The following is a 23,655-nucleotide window of genomic DNA, read 5'->3' on the forward strand; positions in this document are numbered from 1 at the left end:
AATTTCAGAAACTTTTTGAAACTGACAATCGGGACATTCACACTCAATACACAAGTGATTGGCTAGTTGTGTGGAGGTTGGATAGGATTAGAATTTCTCTCTTCAGTTCTTTTTCAGCTTGATATTGTCAGTAGCAGACTGCAACGCTATGGATGTCTTCGAGGGGGACTCTTTGCACTGTTATCCCCATAATTAAATACTGTCCTGTACATAGCGACCAGCTATTCACTTTGCCTTTGAGTGTTTGGAACTGCTATAAACAACATTTCTGAGATGACTGTTCGTTGTACGAACAGTTGTTTTCTAGTATAACCTAGCCTTCATCTTTTGAACATTGTCATGTGGTTTGCATTAGGAGTTATGTTATTGATTGATGTAATTCAGACTTGGAATGCATTTGCTTCAGAGGCAACATATTTTTCTTTTTTCTTTATTTAAGTGGACCCCTCATGTTTAACATGCTTATGCCCGAGGTTAGGAATTTCTTGCTAACTGTATTTTAATTTAAGAATTTTGTTCAGGCTGGACATAAAAAGAGACTGTCAGAATCTTGTCCACAGCTTCCCACCACTACACAGGGGACATGGTTTCACAATGCTGAACTACTGAACAATAGATATCTTTGTAACAGACCACAAGGAGCCCTAAACAGAAAGATACAATTTTTGCTTGGGCAATACCTGAATTTAATTACAGTTAGAGGCTTTGCATTCTCTTCTCCTCTTGACACATGTAATGGCAGCTATCATCGTCTATGACATGCCAGTACACTGAATGTGACATACAATATAAATTTGTACCCACTGGCATGGTAGCATTATCCACGAACATTATGTTTTGTGCTGTCTGTCTGTAAGTGCTTATTACCATCACAGTCTTCTGCCGCAATATCTCAGGAACACCTGGAAAGAAATTCTTCACATTTGGCACAAATATGCTCTTCAACCGATGATGAACTGATAAGAATTAAGAGGTCAGAGGACACATTATTTGTGACACCACAAATATGGCTGCAACTCAAAATGTTCATTGTCAATTAATCTGACAGTTATTTTCTTGATTAATTGATAAGACGTTTGGTCTATAAAATGTCAGAGGACATTTGATTATTCCTTTTTAAAAAATGTAGTATGTGTTTTTGTGTGTTATGTCCTTAACAGGGCTAACCAATATGAGATAAATACTGAGGCATATTTATTTCTGTGTGCATGTTTTTAAAAGATTACCTGCATATAACAGAATAAACAACTTTCATCTTATATCTTAAAACTTGATTTAGAGGCTAAAGACCTCTTAAGTTGTGGATCACTTTTTCCCAGTTCATGCCATTCTAGTCCACTCCCGATGTTTTGTACAAGATGTAGTCACGGAACCTTACAGATATATCGAAGTGAAAGCTGAGTTCAAACGAAGAGGAAGGGGCCCGCTCCAAACTGTTCCCACAAGGTTGGGAGCATGGAATTGTCCAAAATGTTTTGGTATCCTGAAGCATTCAATGTTCCTTTCACTGGAACTAAGGGGCCAAGCCCAGCTCCTGAAAAACAACCCCATACCATAATTCCTCCTCCACCAAATTTCACAGTTGGCACAATGCAATCTGAAATGTACCGTTCTCCTGGCAACCTCCAAACCCAGACTCGTCCATCAGATTGCCAGATGGAAAAGCGTGATTCATCACTCCAGAGAACGCGTCTCCACTGCTCTAGAGGCCAGTGACGGCGTGCTTTACACCATTGCATCCGACGCCTTGCATTGCACTTGGTGATGTGTGGCTTGGCTGCAGCTGCTCGGCCATGGAAACCCATTCCATGAAGCTCTCTGCGTACTGTACTTGGGCTAATCTGAAGGTCACATGAAGTTTGTAGCTCTCTAGCAATTGACTGTGCAGAAAGTCGGCGACCTCTTTGCAATATCGAAGTGAAAGCTGAGTTCAAACATGGGGTGGCCTTAGGCCCTTGACCTACATTTGCGGTCCTAGATGCACCTTTTGTAATGGAAACTACCACAGAAGCAGTATTGAGTACTTTTTCAGGTGTCATGATAGCGTCACAACCTGTGTAAGATGCAGTCACAAAAACTTACTGTTGTGTAGTTGAAATTGAAATAAAGGCTGAGTTCAAAAATGGGTGTGGTCCTACCCATGTGTACTGAGTACTCATGCTGTAATGTGGTGAAGACTATTGAGTAAACTTGGGTTGGCATGTGAACATGTTTACAGGTGGCCCAGCTGGCGTGATCCCATTGAGTCTCAAACAGTAGTACAAAATATTGAAATTAAACATTTGACTAAAAAATACTGTGGTTTTACTGCATGACAGTAGTTTGTCTGCACAAGCTCTTAGGTTGTCCTTTCAGAGCTGCCTGATGCTTCGGCTCAGCCGTTAGATGTCACTCTTTCTATTGAATTTCATGCACACATTATATCCCTCATCTTTACCAGGGGTGTCTAAATATTAGGGTTGGATTAACCGTTCCCTTTTTGGTTTTGTGGTTAGTCTACTTGAAACTGATGGGCGCTGCTGTGAATGCGATGACCAGAGGATGTCTCTGGGCTGTATTGGGATCCACAGTGCTGAAATTAAAAATGACTGCTTAGGTTTCAGGAATGAGTGTTCTTTTTGCACCACTCATGCAACTGTTCTTTTTGGACGGGAAACAAACGACCCATAGTTCTTTGTAAAATTACATGTTGTTGAATGACATGTCCAACCTTCAGGCTATGATGAGGACTGTGAATGTCAAATTCAAAGGCACCAAGGCAGTTGGAATCTGAATGAATACACAGCTATCTGCCTCTTTTCAATAAGAAGCACCCTCTGAAGAACGCAGAGCCAACATGTGTGCCTGGTTCTATTTATCTGTGTTGGGGGTGGTTCCTCATTTGTGACCTGAATACCTCAGCGGGTGAGCATTTGAATGTCCTCCAAATGTGTGTGTATGTCCTCTGTGTGGTGGAGGGTATGTGTGTGTTTTTAGGCTCTTGGCTGGGCGAATGAAATATTCATGGTGGCATGGTGGGATTGGCTGCTGAGCAAAGAGCGGGCTGACAGGGTAGAGCAGAGCACGGTGTGTTCTGAAGCAGCTCACCCCCCCACCCCCCACCCCCCCTTTCTCTCTCGCTCTCTCTCTCTCTCTCTTCCTCTGTGTATAAAGGGATGAGCGGAGGAAGAGGGAACAGACAAGTGCGACAGTGTCTCTGTTAGCGGTTAGCTCACACACACCTTCTACAACAGAGATAACCATCATCAAAAAGGAACTGGCTTAAGTCCCTGCTGCCTTTGCTTTGATGTTTTAGTCTAAATGGATGAACAGAGCGAAGAGGAGCATGTGCTTACGGTACGTCTGGTCCTATGTGTATGTGTGGTTCAATGTGTGTCTGACTGTCATCGTGCGTTTGAACAGGATCCAGTGAATGGACGTGTATAGCTTTATTGGTGAGTTTTTGTTTATATAGGGTTATCCTTTTGTGTTCTTTCACGGTAGAATAGTGGTTTGTGCTAATGAATGGGGCAGGTGGTCTGTACATGGCCAGGCGGGAAGAAAAAGCAGAGTTGTGAGGATGAGGGGGAATAGGGTGAAAGAGGCACTGAGAAGCTGTTGCCTTATCGGACAAGCCTCTTGAAATGGAAACATTTCCTTTCTACTCTTGAGTCGCCTCAAGGAGCAGGACCGAAAGGAAACCAACACAGACAGTTATGGCTGCTTGAAGGAGCGGGACAAGGAGAACAGAAAGGAAGAGAGGAGAGAGACGAGGAGTGTCAGGGAGAGAGGGTGAAAAATTTGTCTGCTAAGGTAGCTGAATACAAACGAGGTCCATGCTGTCAATACAGACAACGTTTATTGAGTGAAGTGATATTAAATTAATTGCTTGTTTCATTTAATTCTAGGTAAAAGTACAAGTATGCCCAGAGTGGGACGTATCAGGTGCAAATATAAAGAGGAAAATATTTGTGAGGCATTCAGAGGGAATGGTTTCCATCTTTGTTTATGTGTGTATATCTGCAGACTGTGTGCATGATTGGGAATGATTACATCCAGTGGAAACTATGATTCGTATTCTCAACATTTCTCAAATGCGAAGAATATCTTCCAAGCTCTTAAAACTGTAAGCTTAAACTAGATCTTCACTCAGGTGACATTTGGTAAAGTGCACAAGCTGCTGACTGCCTTCTTGGCTGTGCCCCGGTGAGATGTGGCAAGGCTCCAGGGAGGTAAACAGGTGAATTGCTAATCACAAAATAAAGCTGCCTAAGCTTTGTTTACATACCTGCTAATCACCATGTATGTTTGTTCCTGAAAAGACTTACACCGATTTATTTCGATGCATAATGCATTTAAGTGCTTTCATTCTTTATTTGAAATTTTAACATTCATTCAGCGCAACATGTTTGAAGTAGATTGCCTTGTGATGCAGCAAAGAAAGCTCTAAAAATTGACTGACTGCCAGATTGCATTGGATGCCCAGTTGACAAGTCATGGTTGTGTCCATATTCCAGGGCAAATACACATTCAATCCACCCACTTAGTGTGTAAAAGATTGCAATGTGATTCATTCTTCTCACAGTAGACCGTGTTTCTGTATCCTGTGACAGAACAACAGAAAAGAGAAAAAACATCATGATGGGTTAAAATAAGTTTCACATGGGAAACAAACCCTGTGTGAAAGTCTTTAGATTGACCCTTCCACCCCAGACCTCCTCCCTACAAAGTGCTATACTATGTTAGACTTTTTACTTAGTCTTCCTTATATACTTAGGAATGTTGGGGGTGTACCATATCATATCATTGATAATGATTGTATAATTTTTAAATTGATATTAAACATTTTGATTTTGTAATGGAAATATTCCAACGTATTAATATAATTATGTCATACTGTTCCACACAGTAACAACCATGAGAGTTCAATAGTGTAGAATTGGTTGAATAAAGCTCTGCTGTACAACAAACCATGGTGGTAGGAAGAAATGCAATAAGACTGTAACAACAAAAGGGGGCAATACAACAAACCTTATTTACCACTTCAAGCAGAAACAGCAGTTTGTCTGCGAGGCGTGCCATAAATCCTGCGAGTACAGCTCAACAGTGATTGTGATTTCAAAATGAAAAATGTTTTTCAGTATTTTCTTACAATCTCAAGGAGATATTTATCACAGAAATACTCTGAAATATCAAGATATTATTTTAGGTCTATAAAGGCCACCTATTAATCTATTCTATTAATAATCCCGTTATTGTCGTTCTCTATTATTTTTCTGTTTTCAGACATCACTTAATTAGTTACATAATTCAACAACAATTGGCAGTAAATATATGTCAATATTCTCGTCCATATATGCAATTGTGCATTTGGCAGTGTTAGACAGATATTCACTAATCTCAAGGGACAGGTCTCTCACTATGTAACACATCTCTTACGTCAGTCCCCATCGATTGGACCAGGTCCCAGTAAAGCAAGGCTGGCAGGGAATGGAGATTAGAGGGAACCGGGCCTGTTGGCATGTTGAGTGGCTGGTTATTTCATTCACTGTTTGCTTGGCTGAAGAGATGTTTGGCTGCTGTGTGGTTAAATCACTCCCACACAAACATGCATCTAACATGCCTAAGGTTGACATACATGTTGGCAAGGGGAATGATGTAAAGCTGATGTGACTAATGACTAATCGATAAGTTGAAAGACAAGAAATCACCAGCTACTTTTCAAACATTTTTGGATTATTTGTCGGTCAAAGGCACAACATGAAGTTTTTTCAGTTTTTTGTAAGCAACTGCTTGCTTCGACAAACCAGCCACTTATCCCTGTATCAGCAGTAGAATACCTGCAGGCAGTGAATCACCTCAGCAGAGAGGACAGATAGGAGCAGGAATGACTGATACTGACTGATGTCTTTATTCCTCATTCACTCTGTATTGTGATGTCAGGAAAAAATATTTATTGTACTAAGATTAGTTTCCAGTAAGATATTGTTGAGTGTTCATTGTGACTTTGCTGTTGTAAACATTATTTTTGCTATGCTAGAAACAACACCAATTGTATATATGATATATAAATAAACTCTAATCATGTTAAAGAGTGATTATTTGTTAATGAAAAAAAAAACAGATGACATATGTTATTTTTGGCCACGATGTGCATTTATTACACATAAGATAATTCAGTAGAAAGCCTTGCTCTTTTTCCTTTTGCTCCATTACTGTGCTAATTCCATCTCAACATTTCTTGTATCCATTTCAAAATAAGAGCCTTCCAGCATTTCAGTGGACAGAAGCCATTGATTTCTTAACAAGACTTTCATTGTGAAACATTTGCACTATCATGTTTTGGAAAAGTCATTTACAAGGTTTTCGTTGAAATATATCTTTTCTTTATTGGAGAAGAGGTCTTATCCTATTATTATTTTGCATCAGAATGCTTTGCACTCTAGTCCCCCTCAAAAATGCCAAAAGAGTTAGATGTTTTGTTCTAGATGCATGCATTACCAGAATTTCCCAACAAGACTTTCTTGAATTTATGTCATACTTGAGAAATCTGTGTATAAAGTTCAATGCTAAGTTTAGTCACAGTGTTTTCCTTGGTACTGGATGAACACATGTTAAACCTTGTGTTTACTCTTAAAGGTTCATGTGAACCGTAAATCCTCATCCTTTCATTAAACCCAATACACTGGTGATTTTGCTACCTAAGCTGCTGTAAAAGCCAGGAGAAAATCCTCAAATGCAGACACATGTAATGCAGAAATGTTTGCACCACCCGTTATGCTTAATGGATAAAGCATGTCAATTATAGTAGATAGTGGAGCATTTCACATTAATATGTCATGTCATGTCATGTCATGTCATGGTCTGTAACCACTTATCCCTTTCCATGGGGTCACGGGGTGTTGCTGCTAGAGCCAATCCCAGCTTTGTCTCAGGGCGAGGGCAGGGTACTTCCTGGATAAGTCGCCAGCTCATCGCAGGGCCCTCACTGATGAGCAATGTGGGGTTCAGTATCTTGCTCAAGGACACTTCGACATGCAGCTCAGCCCTGCCCGGAGCCGGGATTTGAACTAGCAACCTTTCGATCACTAGTCGACCTGCTCTACCCGCTGAGCTACAGCCGCCCCTCACATTAATATTCTTTTATTTATTTTTCCATGATGGGTTCCCTTTTAAACTATCTTGAAAGCACACAATAGGTCTTTCAGTCTTTTGTAGCAGCTTTATTAATTATTAAACAAGTCTCTCTGATGAGCTCTCATTGAAAAGCTTTCTCACCAGTATTATTTCTGAATTCCTCATTTCACTCAACTGGCTGACTGTTTTTTGAGTTGCCACAGTTAAACGTGATGTTATTTGTTTTAATTTTTTAGGCTGCTACCACTCCATTTGCTTCAAACCAAATATTTTTTCAGTGTCTGCTTCTAAACAGCACAACTGAACAAGTAAAACCAGCACTGGTATCACCTAGTCATTGCAGCTGGGGTCATTTTTCTCCCACTTGGTATCGTTATTCTTTTCAAAACCGTACTGGACTTGACATTGTTTGCTGTGATCTGAATCGGAGCAGGTGTGTAAGGGTGATTTAAAAAGAAAACAAAAAAAAAACAGAAAGAAAGTTACATAAAAATTGAAAGGACAGTGTATGAAATTTGTGAATTTCACACGTTTTATTAGTTTTTTGTTTTGTTTTGTTTTGTTTTAAGAACAGCATTCCCACAAGTTGTCAAAGTGAGAAAGAACAGAGAATGAGGGGGCAGGACACGAGAACAGAAAGATAACAGGAAGAGGAGTGGCACTTTTTATGGTTTGATTGTGTTATCACTTAGCAGGTTGCTTGATGGTGTTGCCTACCTCCCTTTGATTATCACTTGGAAACCATTCTGTCCACATCTGCACTGAGCGAAAGCTACGCAGGATTTGCCATGCATGCTCTCAGTTTTCCTAAGCCCAGACCACAGGTGTTGTTTTATTCCCTAGTGACATCGAGAGGCTGCTGATCAGAATTCCCCACCATATGAGACATCCGTTTTGTAACTGCACACTTGTCTCAGTGGACAGTGATAGTCTGGGAAACATCAGAGTTCACAGAGTTGGTTTATACTCATACCATTGTTATGTTTGAACTCATTGTTTCCATTAATGTATCTCTCTCACTATTTGGGATTTGTCCCTTAGTCTAGTTACTGTTACATCGATCCAGATCTCCTCGTTTGCTTGCTTTGGTGGCATTGTAGCATAATGTTGGACTTTTCAACCCTTTTATAACACTTCTGGCCACACTAAGTCAAACCATGCAGTGCTAATTTGTGTTTCCATTAAAAGTTTAAGCCTGCTGAGTTGTGCTGAGCCACGTCCAGATGGGACATCTCCGGAGTTGGGCTAAATCCTTCCTAACCCATCTCCCTGTGGGCTCTGGTTACATCTCACATCCACAGACAACTTGTGACGACCCTCTGTCTCCCCATCAAACAAGCGTGTGTTGCGAGTCTCAACTGATGTCTGTGTAGGAGATCAGAGAGAAAGAATAGAAGTCTTTGTGTGTTCAACTCTTAGTACTTTAGTTGCTCCTAACTGAATCTCTGTGGTTTCAAATTTGGTTTCTCTTCAGCATCTCTGTTTCTACTTTCAGACATCTTTTATTTTACACTTTCAGCTGTTTCAAGATTACTGCTGGTGAAAATCCATCATTTCTGTATTTTTCTACTTCGAAATAAACTAAATTGCAGGGAAATTTTACTGTGAAATATTACAAGGGAATTAAATGTGTTTATCGCAGAATTAACAGAGCTTTAATAGCCACTATTGTTCAGTAATACTGCGGGGAGGAAAAGCATTTATAGCCACTCCTTTGACCCCCACTCAAGTCAGGCAGGTAGCCCTGATTAAATGGAACTGCAAAGTCCCTGCCACACTGGGCTGACATCCAGAGTCAAACGGATTCATGCCCAGCCTGCACATGTTTATGGAAAAGCCCCAACAGTCACCACTAGCCACAAATGATCGCCCCGGATCCATCACACAGGAAAGAACACGCTGTTAGGCACACCTGGTCTGGCTTGCTTTACTGTATAGCTACAACCAGACATATATCTGCCTTCTGTCATCAGCTCTCTATTGATGTCACTATATGTTAGCTTTTCTTTCTCAGCTGGCAATTCTGCTGTGCTCCAAACCCTTCCCACTGGCACTACTCCTGTGGCCCAGCCACAGCTGTGCTTTGTGGGCATAATGGCCCTTTCTGGCCGGGGGACTGTGGCTCATAGACTGGTGGGTTTATTTTGGACAAAGCTATGTGACAGGTTGCATCATGGGTTCTTAAATTGTACCAAGCAATGTGGGGTCGAGGGCATAGCAGACTTTTAACACGTGCTATACTTCACAGGCATGACATCAACGTGCATATAATACATGGTAATGTATGTTTGTACATAAACAAGTGTTTATAGGGTAAAATTAACAGATTTGTAGGAGTGGTATTTTAAGAAGCTTAAGAATAAGACGATGCTCATGAAGCCGAAATACTTTAACACAAGCTTTGTGTGCCCTGCTGGTAAACATGGGTTCATGTGATTCCTGTAGAATGGAAAATTAGAAATTTAGCCAATAGCCAAACCCTGTTCTAAACATGCTGTATTAATTGATTAGTTTCAGAGGTTTTGTTCCATTAAAAGAAGGTGGTATTTACACATCACGAGACCTGTTGTTTTACACCTTTATTTACACATAAAAAAGCAATTATACTGCATTGAAAATCAAAGAATCAAGTACACTCTTAAAGCCACTGATCATGTGTTGAATCTGAAACCTTGGAAATTATCCAGTGACATATGACCATGAGGAAACAGTTGAGTCCAGTCTGTGCACTGTAGGTGAAAGACCTCCAGTTGCTAGAAATGGATTAATTTCTTGTTGCTCTTCTCTCTCTCTTCAGCTGAATCACTACCACTCCTCATGAAGGCACTGTCAGAGAGCAACACGCCTTATTATCATGCAAATCCACCAGCAACTGAGAAACACACACACATACAGGCATACAAGTGCGCACACAAACACAATCACAGATGGCATCATTCGTCGTAGGTGGAGCTCTAACAGGGGAATTATTATGTTAATATATGTGTGGATCTGAATGTCATTGAAGACTACTTCATAGTAGTAAGCCAGTAATGAAACAGGGAGAGGAGTGGATGGACACACAGTGCCGTCTGTCTCCAGTGTGGTCTGTGGAGGTGACGGGCATGTTTTGGCTCTGACACACAAGGCCCTAATATCATCTACATATCACATAGCCTCTCAGCATGTGGCTAACCACCTTTTGTTTCCATTCTCTCCCGCTTGGCAGCAGTGCCCCTCTGTGATTGGTTGAAGGGATTGAAAGGATCCTCCAATTGGGGATTGTGTTGCCTCAAGTGTGTTTATGCACGAGACAGGAGAACATTTGTAGTTGCTGAAAAGTGGTAACTGATCATGTAACATGGCCGATGTAAAATAGTTAATGTTATAGAGTCCCACTATCAGCCATACCTTTTATAAACTTACGACTATATATCGTGTGTTAAATTAATTCATATCAGTCTGACAGTGAGAGTTAGCATTACCCCACTGCCACCCTGTGGTATTTATACACGTTCCATGAATGTGTGTCTAACAGGAGCTTTTCCTTCTTGGTCACAGTGCATCATGCCTAGATGAAACACACTGATCGTGAGACCAAGCTGGCCCGACTTCTATTGATATCTCTGTGTGGTCTCTCTTTGAAGTCTTGGAGAACAGCTGGAAGTATTATGGTTATTGGAGGTGTGAAATTCAAAATGTTCACACATGTTCACCTGCGGCGTGTCACAGGTGTTGGTTGAAGTAATTTGACGCGCTGGTTTTATTTGATGTAACTGTTAAGTTAGGTGGTGCTATGTAATGATGACGCAAGAAGCCGAGCGGTTCTAGTTCTGTCATTATTTTTTTGGTTGTGGCTGGGAGTGATTGATATCAGTTACTTTTATTTCTGGGGTAGCCCCAGTGACTTCTCCCATCGCATTTAGATCTGGTTTGGCCACACATGCGGCCGTAATTGGAGACACTGTGTCTGTGGCTGCCTTAGATGTTTTGGCACTTTAAGGGCATGGATTCAGGAGACCGCTAATAACGAGGTTGGTAATTGGACCAAACCGGACTGAGGTTAAGGAGATTTATGTTTTTTGTCTGTGTGTATGTGTTGTATTACATTTCTGTATTTGTGACGGTTTTGAGTTTCAAACTGAACACAGTTTTTGTTGCACTAAAAAGCTGTTTAAGTTTAAAAGTTCTATTTAGTATTTGGCAAGCTTCTGGTTGAATGTGGGGTTACAAATGAGGGCCATTCTTGGATCAGTGGCTACATTGTTATGCCTTCAGTATTATGAATGAAAGTGGCTACACTAGGCGTGAGAGCAGTGCATTAGTGGTGCCTGTACAGTTCGTGCCATGAAGATCTGTTTTTTAAGCCTAAAAATAGGCCAGTCTTTAATGTTTATTTTTATACAAGATAAATGCTGCCTTTTAATATGGAAATCGGTCGTATAGTCTCAGCCTTTTGTTAAGTTGAACTACTGGCACTGGTAGTCAGTGACTTTATCTAGCTTACCATATAGTTTGATGCTAACTTACCCGTATTACACAAACCATTAAAAGTATCATAGTGCTGCTGGGACACAAAACGAAAGCCCTTGTCTTTCTTTGACCATTATGCAGTGCTTGCTCTGCAGGTTTTGCCAGCTACAAGATACCTTCAGCTGCACATTCGCTCTGCAAGCAGTCCATATACGTTACATGTTCAATGTAGCCATAACCGTAAGGCTATGATTTTGGGCTGGGGGCTGAGTTTCCTCACAATTATTGCCATCAAATGTGTGTGTGTTTGTGTTCTGTTGTTATAATTATTTCAGGCCAGTGTAATTTGATAGATATTAATAATAATATTTACTGTTGTCACTATGTATGCTGACAGCTGTAGCCTCTAATTACATCATTCTATCTTTTGATGTTTCCATGACGTTGATATCAAGCTCATTATTTTCTCTAAGGTCATGAACCGTTTTTAATTAGTCAGTGTAGCCTGACTCTAGGGGTTGCTATAGACATGACCTTTAGCACATGGCACATAACAATAAATAAACAGTATTTCCTGAGACAGCATAATTAGCTCATGGAAAATAGCCCATAGAAACCCTAAATATGTTCTAATGATACCTTGCTGCATAGTCCAGTGCCTCAGGTTGTAAATCAGCAGTTAATCTGCTTGATAAGCTAAGCTGTTATCAGCCCCTCTGCCAAATTTAACCTGCTTGCCAGAGTATGTAATTTCATTCTGGATCACATTTAAAACCAGATCAGTTATCACAGTCTGCTAATCATTAAGTACACTTAATTATATTTTCATTCAGATTATGGTCTGAGCTGTTTCTTTTTGACTGCCATGTTTAAGTGGTGAAAACATTGGCTGTGTTGGTGGTCATGTGCAAAACCAAAGTATTTTGTTCGCTTAAACCAAGCGCTATGGAGTGATTTGTATGGGCTAAAAATGCAAATAAATAGCAAACAGGACTCCCTCCCTGCATACCTGTTTGCCAAAATTCACAGGTAATTAACTTATTTGGAGTGGAAAAGGAAAAGAAGGGATCTCCATGCTGTGCTCCCATCAGTCTAATCAAAGCTTTGCCAATCTTCACTAAGATACTCTGCTGAATGCCAGCAATATTGGAAAGACTGCAGGCAGATCATCAGGTTCCTTTTTTCTGTCTGTCAGCTCCTGACATCCTTCTGAGAGATACACACACTCGTTACATCTTTCGCTGCCTCACTAGCTGAGCCTACATCTGCAGTCCCTTAAGACATGTAACAATGTGAATGAGGTGTCATCTACACAGACAACTTTAATATCTATTCCTTTGCAAAAATAGGATACTGCCTATAAAGGTTGTTAAGCCAGTGGTGAATGAATTTAATGAAAAAAATGTGCTTTTATATTTCTTTTCCTCTCTCTCTTCCTGTTTTTGTCAGGGCCTAGATGAGGAGGCACTAGTTGACCACGGGAAGACCAGCTTCACCACTCACACAAACTATGAAAAGGAAGATCTGGAAAGTAAGTTTAAAGCCACCGGACTGAACAATCTGTCTGGTGAATGTGTTTTTATGTTTTTGTTTTAATGTATATATGTATATTTTTAAGTAGTGGAAACTTGTTAGCCTGCAAGTGTTTTTGCTTTTCCATTTGCAGAACAAATTACATTTCTACTCCACTTAAACTAATGCTCAAACCTTGCAGCTTTATATTATTAATTGATTGACTTGCTGCTGATCAGGCAGACATCAAACCCAATAGGATCTTAAAATGGGATTTTGTTAATTTTTGTATCATTTTAGGGATATATATATATATATATATATATATATATATATATATATATATATATATATAGATATATATATATATATACACACACACACACATACATATACACATACATACATACATACATACATGTATATTTGATTGATACATTTAGATAGTAGTTTTTATCTCTATCAGGTGATACTACTTTTCACTCTGCCCTCCCCCTCCACATAAAATCCATATTTTCCATCCTCGATCCCTAAATAATCTCTTGTTTAATACCAGTCCTGGAGTGCTATTTTTTGTCCAGCTAAGCTGTCAGGCTTTTTTCCCCTCTGCATCCCCAGTCATCTCCTGTGTCTTGTCATTTCTCTTCGTCTTTCCCTCTTTCTCTGTTTCCGTTTCTCTCCATCTGCTCGTGTGTGTCACTTCTGCCTTCCTCTGAGCACTCCATCTTGGTTTCATTCCTCCTGGGTTCCCTCTAGAATCAAAGAGCGATGACTCATCTGTGAAAAATGACTATTGGCAGAGAATATAGGGCAAAAATAGGGCGTTTACATCTCAGAACACAGTTCCTGTGTGCCAGTAACAATAACGAGGGGAAGTGAATAAATCAGTGGAAGGGTGAAAAAGTTAAATGTTGTAGTCTGGTTTCTTTCAAGTAGGTTATCTAGAGCATTCAGCCATGATGGAAATAAGTTCTTTGTCTTCTGTCTCAGATATGTTTGTGTCTGTCTTTTTCTTCAGTTTTAAATTACTGGAACTGTTCTTGTATGCAGTATATGCAGCAGTTTGCCAATGTAGCCTGTGTTTTTATTGATTTTCTTTGACTTTGAAGTTTAATTTAATCTATTGCATTTGGAATTTGATTTATCTTATTTTTGTCCTTCTGGGAAGAATCTGACTAAGTGCTTGCTTTGTTGGTTTAATAGCTTTAACTGCTAACAGAGGCAGATATCTATGCTGTTCTTTATGGCCTGGCAAAAATTTAACAAAAACATAGTGAAAAGTCGCCCATCCGTCAGTGTTTCTTATACAGCATTTTCTTTTCTGAATTAAATGTACAATGTGAAAACAGTTTGCATGGACATTATATATAAATATTATCAGAAGAAAAGAATATGATCCACAGGAGGGGTATCTGAATTGTAATTACACTTTCCTTTTTCTTAGGCCACAGAGCAGTATATGTAGGTGTCCATGTTCCTCTTGGAAGGGAGAGCAAACGGAGGCATCGCCACCGAGGACACAAACATCACCGAAAGAAGAAAGAGAAAGACTCCGAGGAGGGGAAGGACGATGGCAGAGAATCCCCAACATATGGTTAGAAACACTCATCCTATATGTCTTAATGCACCCAGTTTTTACCAAACCCCCCCCCCCCCCCCCCCCCACACACACACTTTTTTTATATGTTTAAATTTTTTGTATGTCTACTTTCGAGAGCCTTTAGCTGTGTTTATTCTTTGACTGACAGGACTTGTCTCTGACAATAAGCAGAAGCCTTGTAATAAACAATACATGGTGCTGGCGTAGATTTTGTGCACCCTTCAGTTTCTTTTAATAGCAGCATTTTTCTGCTGTGTGTAGATCTTTAAACTGATACTATTTGCAAATAGTTACAGAACTATATGCTTAGCAAGTTTCTGGTGCAATGGCCATGGACTGTGAATGCAATTCAAAGGCAAAAGGAAATCTTCAAATACAAGACATAAAAAGACTAAATCTGCTCAGTAATGGGTAAATGCTTTTTTACGTTCTGCCTTGGTTGGCAAAGCACTTACAGGAAATTTTCGGGAGACAAGTGTGACATTATCATGTGTTTTAGAATCAGACCTCCCTTTAGGAACATATAGATTTTCAGGTTAGAGCACACCACACTCCACCTTTCCAGCAGTTCTGAATAAAACATTGAGCTCTTAAAGGCATTAAAGGCCACTGCGAACTAGCTGATTGATAGCTGTGACATTTTAAGTGAAGTGTGAATGTGTTTGTGTGTGAAATTGCTGTATCACCACAACTGCAAGAACCGTTAGCATCCAAACAATGCTTTTAACCCTATGAGGCTTTAACCTAACTAGTTATCATGTTGAGCATAAGACACACACTTCTAGCTGTGGGGTTGGGAATTGTGACCACTGAGACTCATCCCTTAATGAGCTGATATTTAATCTATTTCTACAAATTCTTTTCTTTATGAAGACAGCAGATGTTGATAGGCGATTTATGAAAAAAGCCCTCCTTTTTTTTGTTTACCATGTAATGATGAAAAGCAGTTAATACGCAGTCAGTGGAATCCAACAATGTAAGGATTTCCACTGTTTGTACAGATATAAAAGTGAATGGCTAAGCCTTAATAACACTTTCCAAAACCTCACTTATATGATTACGGACACGTTTGAATGCTTCGATTAATGAATACCGAACTTTATATATTTAGCAATTTCTAATGTTGTTTTAAATATTGTGTCAAAGCGTTTCTAAATGTCCTATCTATAATCATAATTCTTGCTATCTACTCCTGAATTGACTTGCAAAAATCCTTCAAGATCTTTAGTTGTCAGTTAAACAAGTTATTGATAAAAAAAAGTTGAGTGTGTTTATGCCCTGATACAGATGTGGAATAATGGTAAGTAGCAGTATTATCAATTTGAAGTGTACTCATATTTGCTTGATACACACCAGACTATCACACAGTGTACCCATGTGTTAACAGAAAATAGCTCTCCCTTTTTTTGCTCCCAGTCATTCCATTTCTGCCTCCCTGTGGCGTTCACTCTTGTAATCTGCCATATCTATTTCCGTTTTCTCGCTGCTGCCAGATGTCCTGATATCTGCCCTGTAATTCAATCAGTCTTGAAAAGAAAATTCCTGGAAAGCGTTTAAGTTTTCATCATTCTCTTTTGGACGCGTCTCCTCTCAAGATTTCTCTGCGTGAATCCTGCAGATGTATTCCTTCTTATGTAGCAAAATGAAAAGCAGTCACAGTGATGTATTTGTCTTACTGTAACTTACCAAAAAAATATGCTCCCCAGTTTATGAAGGCATCAGTGAAGTTGTATCAACCAGCTTCACACATTTTGTTAAATGGATCCCAAAGATTGCTGTTTTTATCCTACTACCATCTCCTGTTATTATGCTGAGATATATTGTCTTCCTCTGTGTGACAATTCCTCCCATCATCCTCCATAGCTGAACTGACAGAGAAATATGGTACTACACGGGACATTTGGGGGAAAATGTGCTTGAAAATTAACAAAAGTTATGTTTATTTTCCACCTACCATTTCCTTTGCCAGAAAAAGTCACCATTGGATTCAAGTAAACTCAATTTTTTTTTGGAACCTTTTTCTGTATCCATGTTTACTAGCTTGCGGTCCTCTTCTTCAAATTACAGTCACCTGTAGATCAGATGAAAAAACATTAAAAGTGCTGCTAGAAATTCTACAGGGTACCTTTTTAATGACATAATTGGAAATTTACTATTGTCGTTGTAAATGTTGTAACTGTGCCCTTTGCTTCCCCTTTGTGCAGACACACCATCCCAGCGTGTCCAGTTCATCCTGGGTACGGAGGACGATGACCTCGAGCACGTCCCCCATGACCTCTTCACTGAGCTGGACGAGCTCTCCTTCAGAGATGGCACTGCCACTGAATGGAAGGAGACTGCCAGGTCAGGACATGATGCAAGCTGAAGCAAAACGAAATCCAATAGCTCTGTTGACTTTTTGTACTTTTTGCTTCTATGTAATAGCTGTGTAACATAATTATATAATGAAATAATTAGGAGTTAACTGGAAATGTGTATGTGACTGTGAATATGTCTAATATTATAAATAAGGCAAGAGCCGTTTAGAGTCTGACATTTTCATGATAGTGAAGTTGTTAATTATAATATATTTCATCTCCTTCAATTAATGGACTTTATTAAATTACTGTAATGACAGAGAAATGTTTAATCAATGGGAAGTTTGGTTTTGAATCTGTGTTTCATGTAGCCATTAGAATATTTTGTATTCCTTTTTTACAAGCCAGTCTCTATTAGAGATGGAGACGAGACTCACATGGACACAAAACTTAAGCACTGTTTTTTTTTTTGTTTTTTTTGTTACCAAGGACTTGAAGTTTAGAATCATGCTGGTGACTTGACTTGGCAAGGTTTTTTATTGTTCCATTACGAATAAATCCCGTGTTAAGTAAAGAGACAGATTTGGAGTGTGAGTCACCCAATGCTTTAGTGTGCACTCTGAACAGTTAGATTTGAATTTTTTTGAGGAAAAATGTAGCTGGGGGATATGGGCAGGAACGGCATGTCACTGAACTATAATGGAGCTCATGTTTATTTTATTGTTAATTATAATTTGTGGATTTAAGTAAACTATTTGGGTCTGTGTGTGAGAATGTGTGTGCTCTTGTTGTTTATCCACAGATGGTTGAAGTTTGAAGAGGATGTAGAAGATGGCGGGGAGAGGTGGAGTAAGCCTTATGTGGCTACCTTGTCATTACACAGTTTATTTGAACTGCGTAGCTGCATACTCAATGGCACAGTCATGCTGGATATGAGAGCCAACAGCATCGAGGAAATTGCAGGTAAATCTGAAACAACTCATCAAAATCACTTTTAAAGATAAATTATTTTCTTATTTTGTTTATGTCCCTGCTCATGCCTTTGTACAACTCAGACATGGTGATAGACAGCATGGTGGCCACAGGCAAGCTGAAGGAGGATTTGCGCGCCAAGGTGCGGGAAGCCATGCTGAAGAAACACCACCACCAGAATGAGAGAAAGCTCAGCAATCGCATCCCTCTGGTGCGCTCCATTGCTGACATAGGCAAGAAACATTCTGACCCACTCTTGCTTGAAAAAAACGGTGAGATCCTGTGCACTCGCATTTCTTTTTCCTCCATATTTTCCATCACTGAGGAGCTGCTCCTAAAAATCCACTGTTCAAATCCCCCAATGCCAGCGTAGAAGGTGGATGGTAAAAGTGAGTAAAATCTAGAGAATGATCTGTACTGAAGCAGTTGATCCCCTTAGTGAAAGAGAAATCTGGGTGCTAATGACTGTGCTAACCTGTATGGCTGGCCTGGCTTGGGGTTTGAATTAATGATTGTTTTTGCTCCATAGGGTGACACTCAGGAAATATTGCTTTACCTGCAACTGGAGTCAGCATCGTGTGTTTTTTTTTTTTTTGACTAGGCATGCCCACAGTGGTGTTAATGTATGGTGTGCATAAGATCTTGGGTCCCAGCCTGAGGTTTAAGAATGAAAGAAAATTGTCACTCTTTCCACTTCTGTGCTTGTGGTTCTTGTTGGGCTTGCATTTTCATATCATTAAACCTCAAATGCAAACGTAAAAGGTCAAAAGTATATATTTCATGTTGATGGTTGCTGATGGTAATTATTGAACTGTGAAAGATGTATGTACTGTGTAGAATGGATGACTGGTCTGTTGTGGTAGAGCACATGTTTGCTTAGGGTGCACATCGTGCTAACTCATCCTCTCCTGCATGCAAGCCTCTCTGAAGTCATGTTGTGTGATTGGTTTGTTTGGTGTTGAATAAGAGAAGTTGTTTTGCCCTTGCAGACCCGCCTACATGCATCACTGAATCATTCTTAGTGTCTTTTGCACACAATCATGCTTTTCGCTCACGTTTATGCAAGCACAAATCTCTCTAACAACACCTCTGCCACGCTGTTGCTGCCCACCCTCTCTGGCTGCATCTCCTCCAGATACCATCACCGTGATGTACTCCTACTTCATATGTTTTTCCTCTCTGCTCCATCCCTTATTCCTTTTTCTCCTCCGTCTCCTTCCCTCCTTTTCTCTCTCCCTTCTCCTATCCCTTTTTTGCCTTTGTCTCCTCTGTTAGGAGAGGGCCTGTCCTCTTCACGCCTCTCTCTCCACAAGCCAGGGGCAGCCTCCTCTGTCTCCAACCTCTCCCAGAGACGAGAGTCAAGAGTCTCCGTCCTGCTCAACCATCTCCTGCCCTCTTCTTCCTCCAACAGTGGGCCCGCCCCAGGCCCCTCACCCCTCTCCACCCCTCAAAGTACCCCTTCTACCTTCCGGCGCTCCTCCCCAAGCCCACCACGCGCCCATGGCACAGGTCTTGGCCCTCAAGGTATCCCTGAGGTGGTGGTATCGCCTCCAGAGGATGATGATCCACCAAACTCCACTGAAGAAGAGGCAGCATCACCACAGCTCAGCCGGCGAGCATCCTTGGCATCCCAGGGCCTCGAGTTGCTGCCCTTAGAAGGCAAATATCTGTGTAGCCTAGCCTGCCAGTGTGAGTCACGGCTTGAACAGAGAACACTAGCACTAGCATGAAAGCTCTGCTCCCTGTTAACTCAACCTTCCAACCCTGCAGCCATCTCATCAATAACCCACAGCAAGGCTGATTTGCTAAGATGCTTTTTCCACCGTATTTATCCACAAAGTTTTTGACACTGCTCTCTCTCTCTTCTGCCTCATGATTCTTCTCTCTCTTCTCAGTTCGTCTATTCCACTAACCCATTCTTTTCTACTTATACAGTATCTGTTTCTTGTTGGGCTCTCAACTTTCAACAGCTTGAGTTTCTCTCCTTCTTTACTCTCTCCTTAAACATTTTCAAGTCATTCCTCAGCATCGATGCCTTGCTTGACCCTACCCCTCTTCACACCTCCTTAATTTTGTTTGCATGGCTGCCTTCCATATGTTTTTGGTCTGTCTCTCTCCCATTCTGCACCATGGGCCCTGAATTTTTTTGGGACAATCTGCCTTATCTCATTCCTAAGAGACCTGGTAGAGGGGATGTCCCAATCATGTTTATTTAGCTCTCACCACTGATCACACTTTGACTTATTTAGGTCAATTTCATGGACTTGGCATTCGTATATTTCATTCATTGTTGTAAAAAATGCGTTGGTCTCTAGCACAGATATTGCGAAAAAGCTTGGGACATTGCTAGCTGTTATGTCCTTATGTTTTTGTTATGGTGTATGACACTGACATAGTACGTACTGTATTATATGCAGATATAAATATCATGCAATTTGTGCTTTTCCCAACGCATCATTTGGCTCCCATGCTCTTCCTTCTCATCAATTCCTAAGTATAAACATTCTTTTACCTGATGGAGCGAGGTCCACTTGTGACCGCTAAATATAAGCCTGAGACCAGAGTGAGTGTGTTGGCACTGTATGTACTATCATAATGGCACCTACAGTGACTTTTTGTTCTTCCAAAACCAAGTCTTGTCAGTTTATTATTAGACTGTGTGCGTATGAGTGTGTGCGTCTGTGTTTGTCTCACTGTGGGAATGGCTCCATTCCAAAGTATGGGTTATTAAAACCAGCGGTCACGTGGTGGAGGCTGAATCTGAAAGGTTGGGGTGGTCTTATTATAGCTTACAAGCTTCTGTAATTGTACCCCCTTCAAGGAAAATACAGTTTTTCCCAAGAAGAACCAAGCGTCTTGACATGAGTATAGGGTTTCAAGCATTTACAATTTGAGATTAATAAAATTGCAAGTTGTAAAAACTGCACTGTGGCACAGCAGTGACATTGAATAGCTAACTGTCAAAGCATTTATTGCACAGAGGGATGGTGTCAGATAGTAAAATACCCTAATGTGTCTTTTAGAGTAATTTGCCTCAGTATATGCCAGTAAAAGCCAGGCTTACAGGATTATGCGGAAATTATTATAGTTAATGTATTTTCATAGATGTTCTCAGTGCTTTTTAAACATGTACTGTAGTAATACTGAGTTAACCACAGGCTATTTATGTATCTTCATGTCATGGACCCGTTGAGTATGAGGTCACGAGTAGAATACCTGTGCAGAGGGCATCAGGGTAAATGCCTAGTATACTTGCTCCATATGACCTTACCTAATGGCAAAGTAGGCGTTTCTGGAGATAGACAGCTGACCATTGAGTCATATTATATTTAAAGTTGGATTCGATATACAAACTGTTGAGTCTCATTCCTAGCTCGTCAAATACTGATGCTTTGGGTTAAAAATCAACCATCACACTCCAGAATCGCCTAATTCACCTTTTAAGAGCTTTTCAGAAGAGATTATCCTTGTCATTATCCTAACTATCTATAATTAGATAAGTGACATTATGCTTTTAATTGAAGTATTTTTTTACAGTATAATTTTACTTGTGGATAGTACTACAGGTTCTAGCAGCACCAGACCAAGCTCAATATACATAAACATCTGTCAAGAAAATATAGCATTGAAGTCATCTTTTATCAGAGAAGTTCCAGTTCGTATAAAAGTCAGAAAATCTGTGTAATTTCAGTCATTTATGTTACTATATGAAAGAGTTAGTTCTATGACGCCACAGCTTAAAAGGCTGGTATGGGGGAGCATTCCAGGGCTTAGCCTTCCTGAATGAAGTGTGTTGGCGAACGCAACCTAAACTAATCCCTCCCTTATTCCAAGAGGCTTTGTCGGGTATGTGAGCAATCATGCTCCTGTTCAGCATGTCACAGCTACCCAGCATCCACCAGGGTTACTCCAGGGTACAGTTCAAGGGTACGGATCAGTGGCCCAACCACATAATGATAGAAATGGACATTTTAATTTTGAGTGTGGATTGATTATTGAGAATGCTGCTTGAGTCATTATGAATGTATTTTGTTTGACATTGGCTGGATAACTTTCTTGATTTTGATGAAAGGAGAAGGAAAACCTGGTAAAAGAAGTGTTGCATCATAATTCCAGGGGATAGTATACATAATGCTATCCTTTGATCCCAGAACATTACTCTGTCATTTCATCCTCCACTCTCATGTCACCTTAAGTGCTAGCGTTTCCTGTGTCTGGTATGGCTCAAATCACATAAGCAATGTTAAAGTGTGAAGCCAATTATGCTGAGAAATACTAGAGCTCTCACACTTGAAGGTGCTGAAGTCTGAGGAAGGTGACCTGTCAGGCATATCAAGCACATGCACTCACCTTTAGCTCAGACAGCGCTGACATGAATCTGAGCTAAGCAGGACTGACTTAAGCACCAGAGTAATGAGCTCAACAGACAGGGATCAACCAGCAACAACCGCTTTTTTGAAATATATCCCGATGTGAAGACATCACAGTGTTGCAGCTGTTGAGAGTAGTCAACACATCTAGAAAGTAATGGCTGTGGTGGAAGAATTATTTTTACTTGCAGCCAAAAATTTCAAAAATATTAACAGTAAATACAACCTTTGAACATTTCAGCTACTTTTTTTGTGCTCATCTTCTGTTCTGTTTTGATCATATGGGAAAACTGTGACAACAGGGTTTTGTGTCAGGTTTAATCGACAAATCAAAAACAAGTAAAATGTCTTTGAACTTTGCTCATGTTTAATGAGCCCATACCATGAAGTTGAAAATACCTTGATCATAGTTCTCAAAATTCAAATCTGAAAAATAACTGAAGACGAACTGCTTTTAAAAATGTCATTGCAGATGTTTTTCACGGTGAAACCACACTACTGTTCATGTACAGTCTTTGCATCTCCTGCACTTACACGGTGTCCATCACTGTTTCCTTTCTCCTGCCCTCTCTCCCCCCTTCTCCTTTCCAGGACCACTTGTATCTCCAAATTCTGTCCCAAACAACCTGGATGGCAACAAGGCAGTGGAGAGGAGGCCGTCCAAAGTAGGGGTCAGTAGAGAAAGCAGCAGTGTCGACTTCAGCAAGGTAACCTAACCACAGTACTGAGCATAGAAACAGTCCATCATGGTGGAAGGGCCTGTCGGTTCATCAGTGTCTGGACTTTCACAGACATTTCAGTGGTCTGTGTTGAAAATTGCTTGTATGAGCTGCCATCACATTACCCATCTGCCCTGTCATTCTGGGCTCAGCAGGAAGCATCTTCAGTTGTTGCTCCGCCTGTAAAGGGCTAAGAATTCATAACCAAAGTCAATGGTAGTTATGTAACTGTGTAGTTTTAAGGATTCCTCCCTCGCATGGCTTCCGTTCATCCCACTATGTTGTTGTTTCTCATCCATTAAGTAAAATGGCAGGCCGCCATAAGTAACTATCATTACAAAACCATCCATTATGACTGCCAAAAACTAAGGTGCAGTGTTTATATGACTCATATACAAATGAGGGATTTTTCTACACAGAGATAAAGAAACTGTAGCCATGCTCAGAGCTGTGTTTAGCACAGCACATAAGAAGTATTTATTCAGGAACTAGAAGATATGCTTCACAGTAACCGACAATCTTTGCTCAGTACTTTGTAGTTGTTAATGTAACTGATAACTCGCCTTTCATTCATTGGTTATCATAGAACCCAAACGACCTGCTGCCATCTTACACAC

The 23,655-nt window shown here is 40.3% G+C and overlaps 1 protein-coding gene across 10 annotated transcripts in view; it reads left to right on the forward strand.

Annotated features, from left to right (window-relative positions):
- Positions 1 to 23,655, forward strand: part of LOC119016578 (sodium bicarbonate cotransporter 3-like) — a 42,848-nt gene that overhangs the window by 4,044 nt on the left and 15,149 nt on the right. For 3 of the 10 annotated variants that reach the window (XM_037092505.1, XM_037092511.1, XM_037092512.1), the window contains exons 2-8: positions 13,018 to 13,099; positions 14,525 to 14,674; positions 16,885 to 17,023; positions 17,780 to 17,940; positions 18,033 to 18,221; positions 19,225 to 19,608; positions 22,911 to 23,026. In XM_037092505.1, coding sequence (XP_036948400.1) covers positions 13,018 to 13,099; positions 14,525 to 14,674; positions 16,885 to 17,023; positions 17,780 to 17,940; positions 18,033 to 18,221; positions 19,225 to 19,608; positions 22,911 to 23,026 — 1,221 coding nt within the window. Of the gene's footprint in view, positions 1 to 3,172; positions 3,337 to 13,017; positions 13,100 to 14,524; positions 14,675 to 16,884; positions 17,024 to 17,779; positions 17,941 to 18,032; positions 18,222 to 19,224; positions 19,609 to 22,910; positions 23,027 to 23,655 lie in introns of those variants that run through there. The other 7 variants (XM_037092506.1, XM_037092507.1, XM_037092510.1 and 4 more) reach the window with 7 other exon arrangements.

Source organism: Acanthopagrus latus, chromosome 3 (genome assembly GCF_904848185.1).
Source record: "Acanthopagrus latus isolate v.2019 chromosome 3, fAcaLat1.1, whole genome shotgun sequence".
NCBI lineage: Eukaryota > Metazoa > Chordata > Actinopteri > Spariformes > Sparidae > Acanthopagrus > Acanthopagrus latus.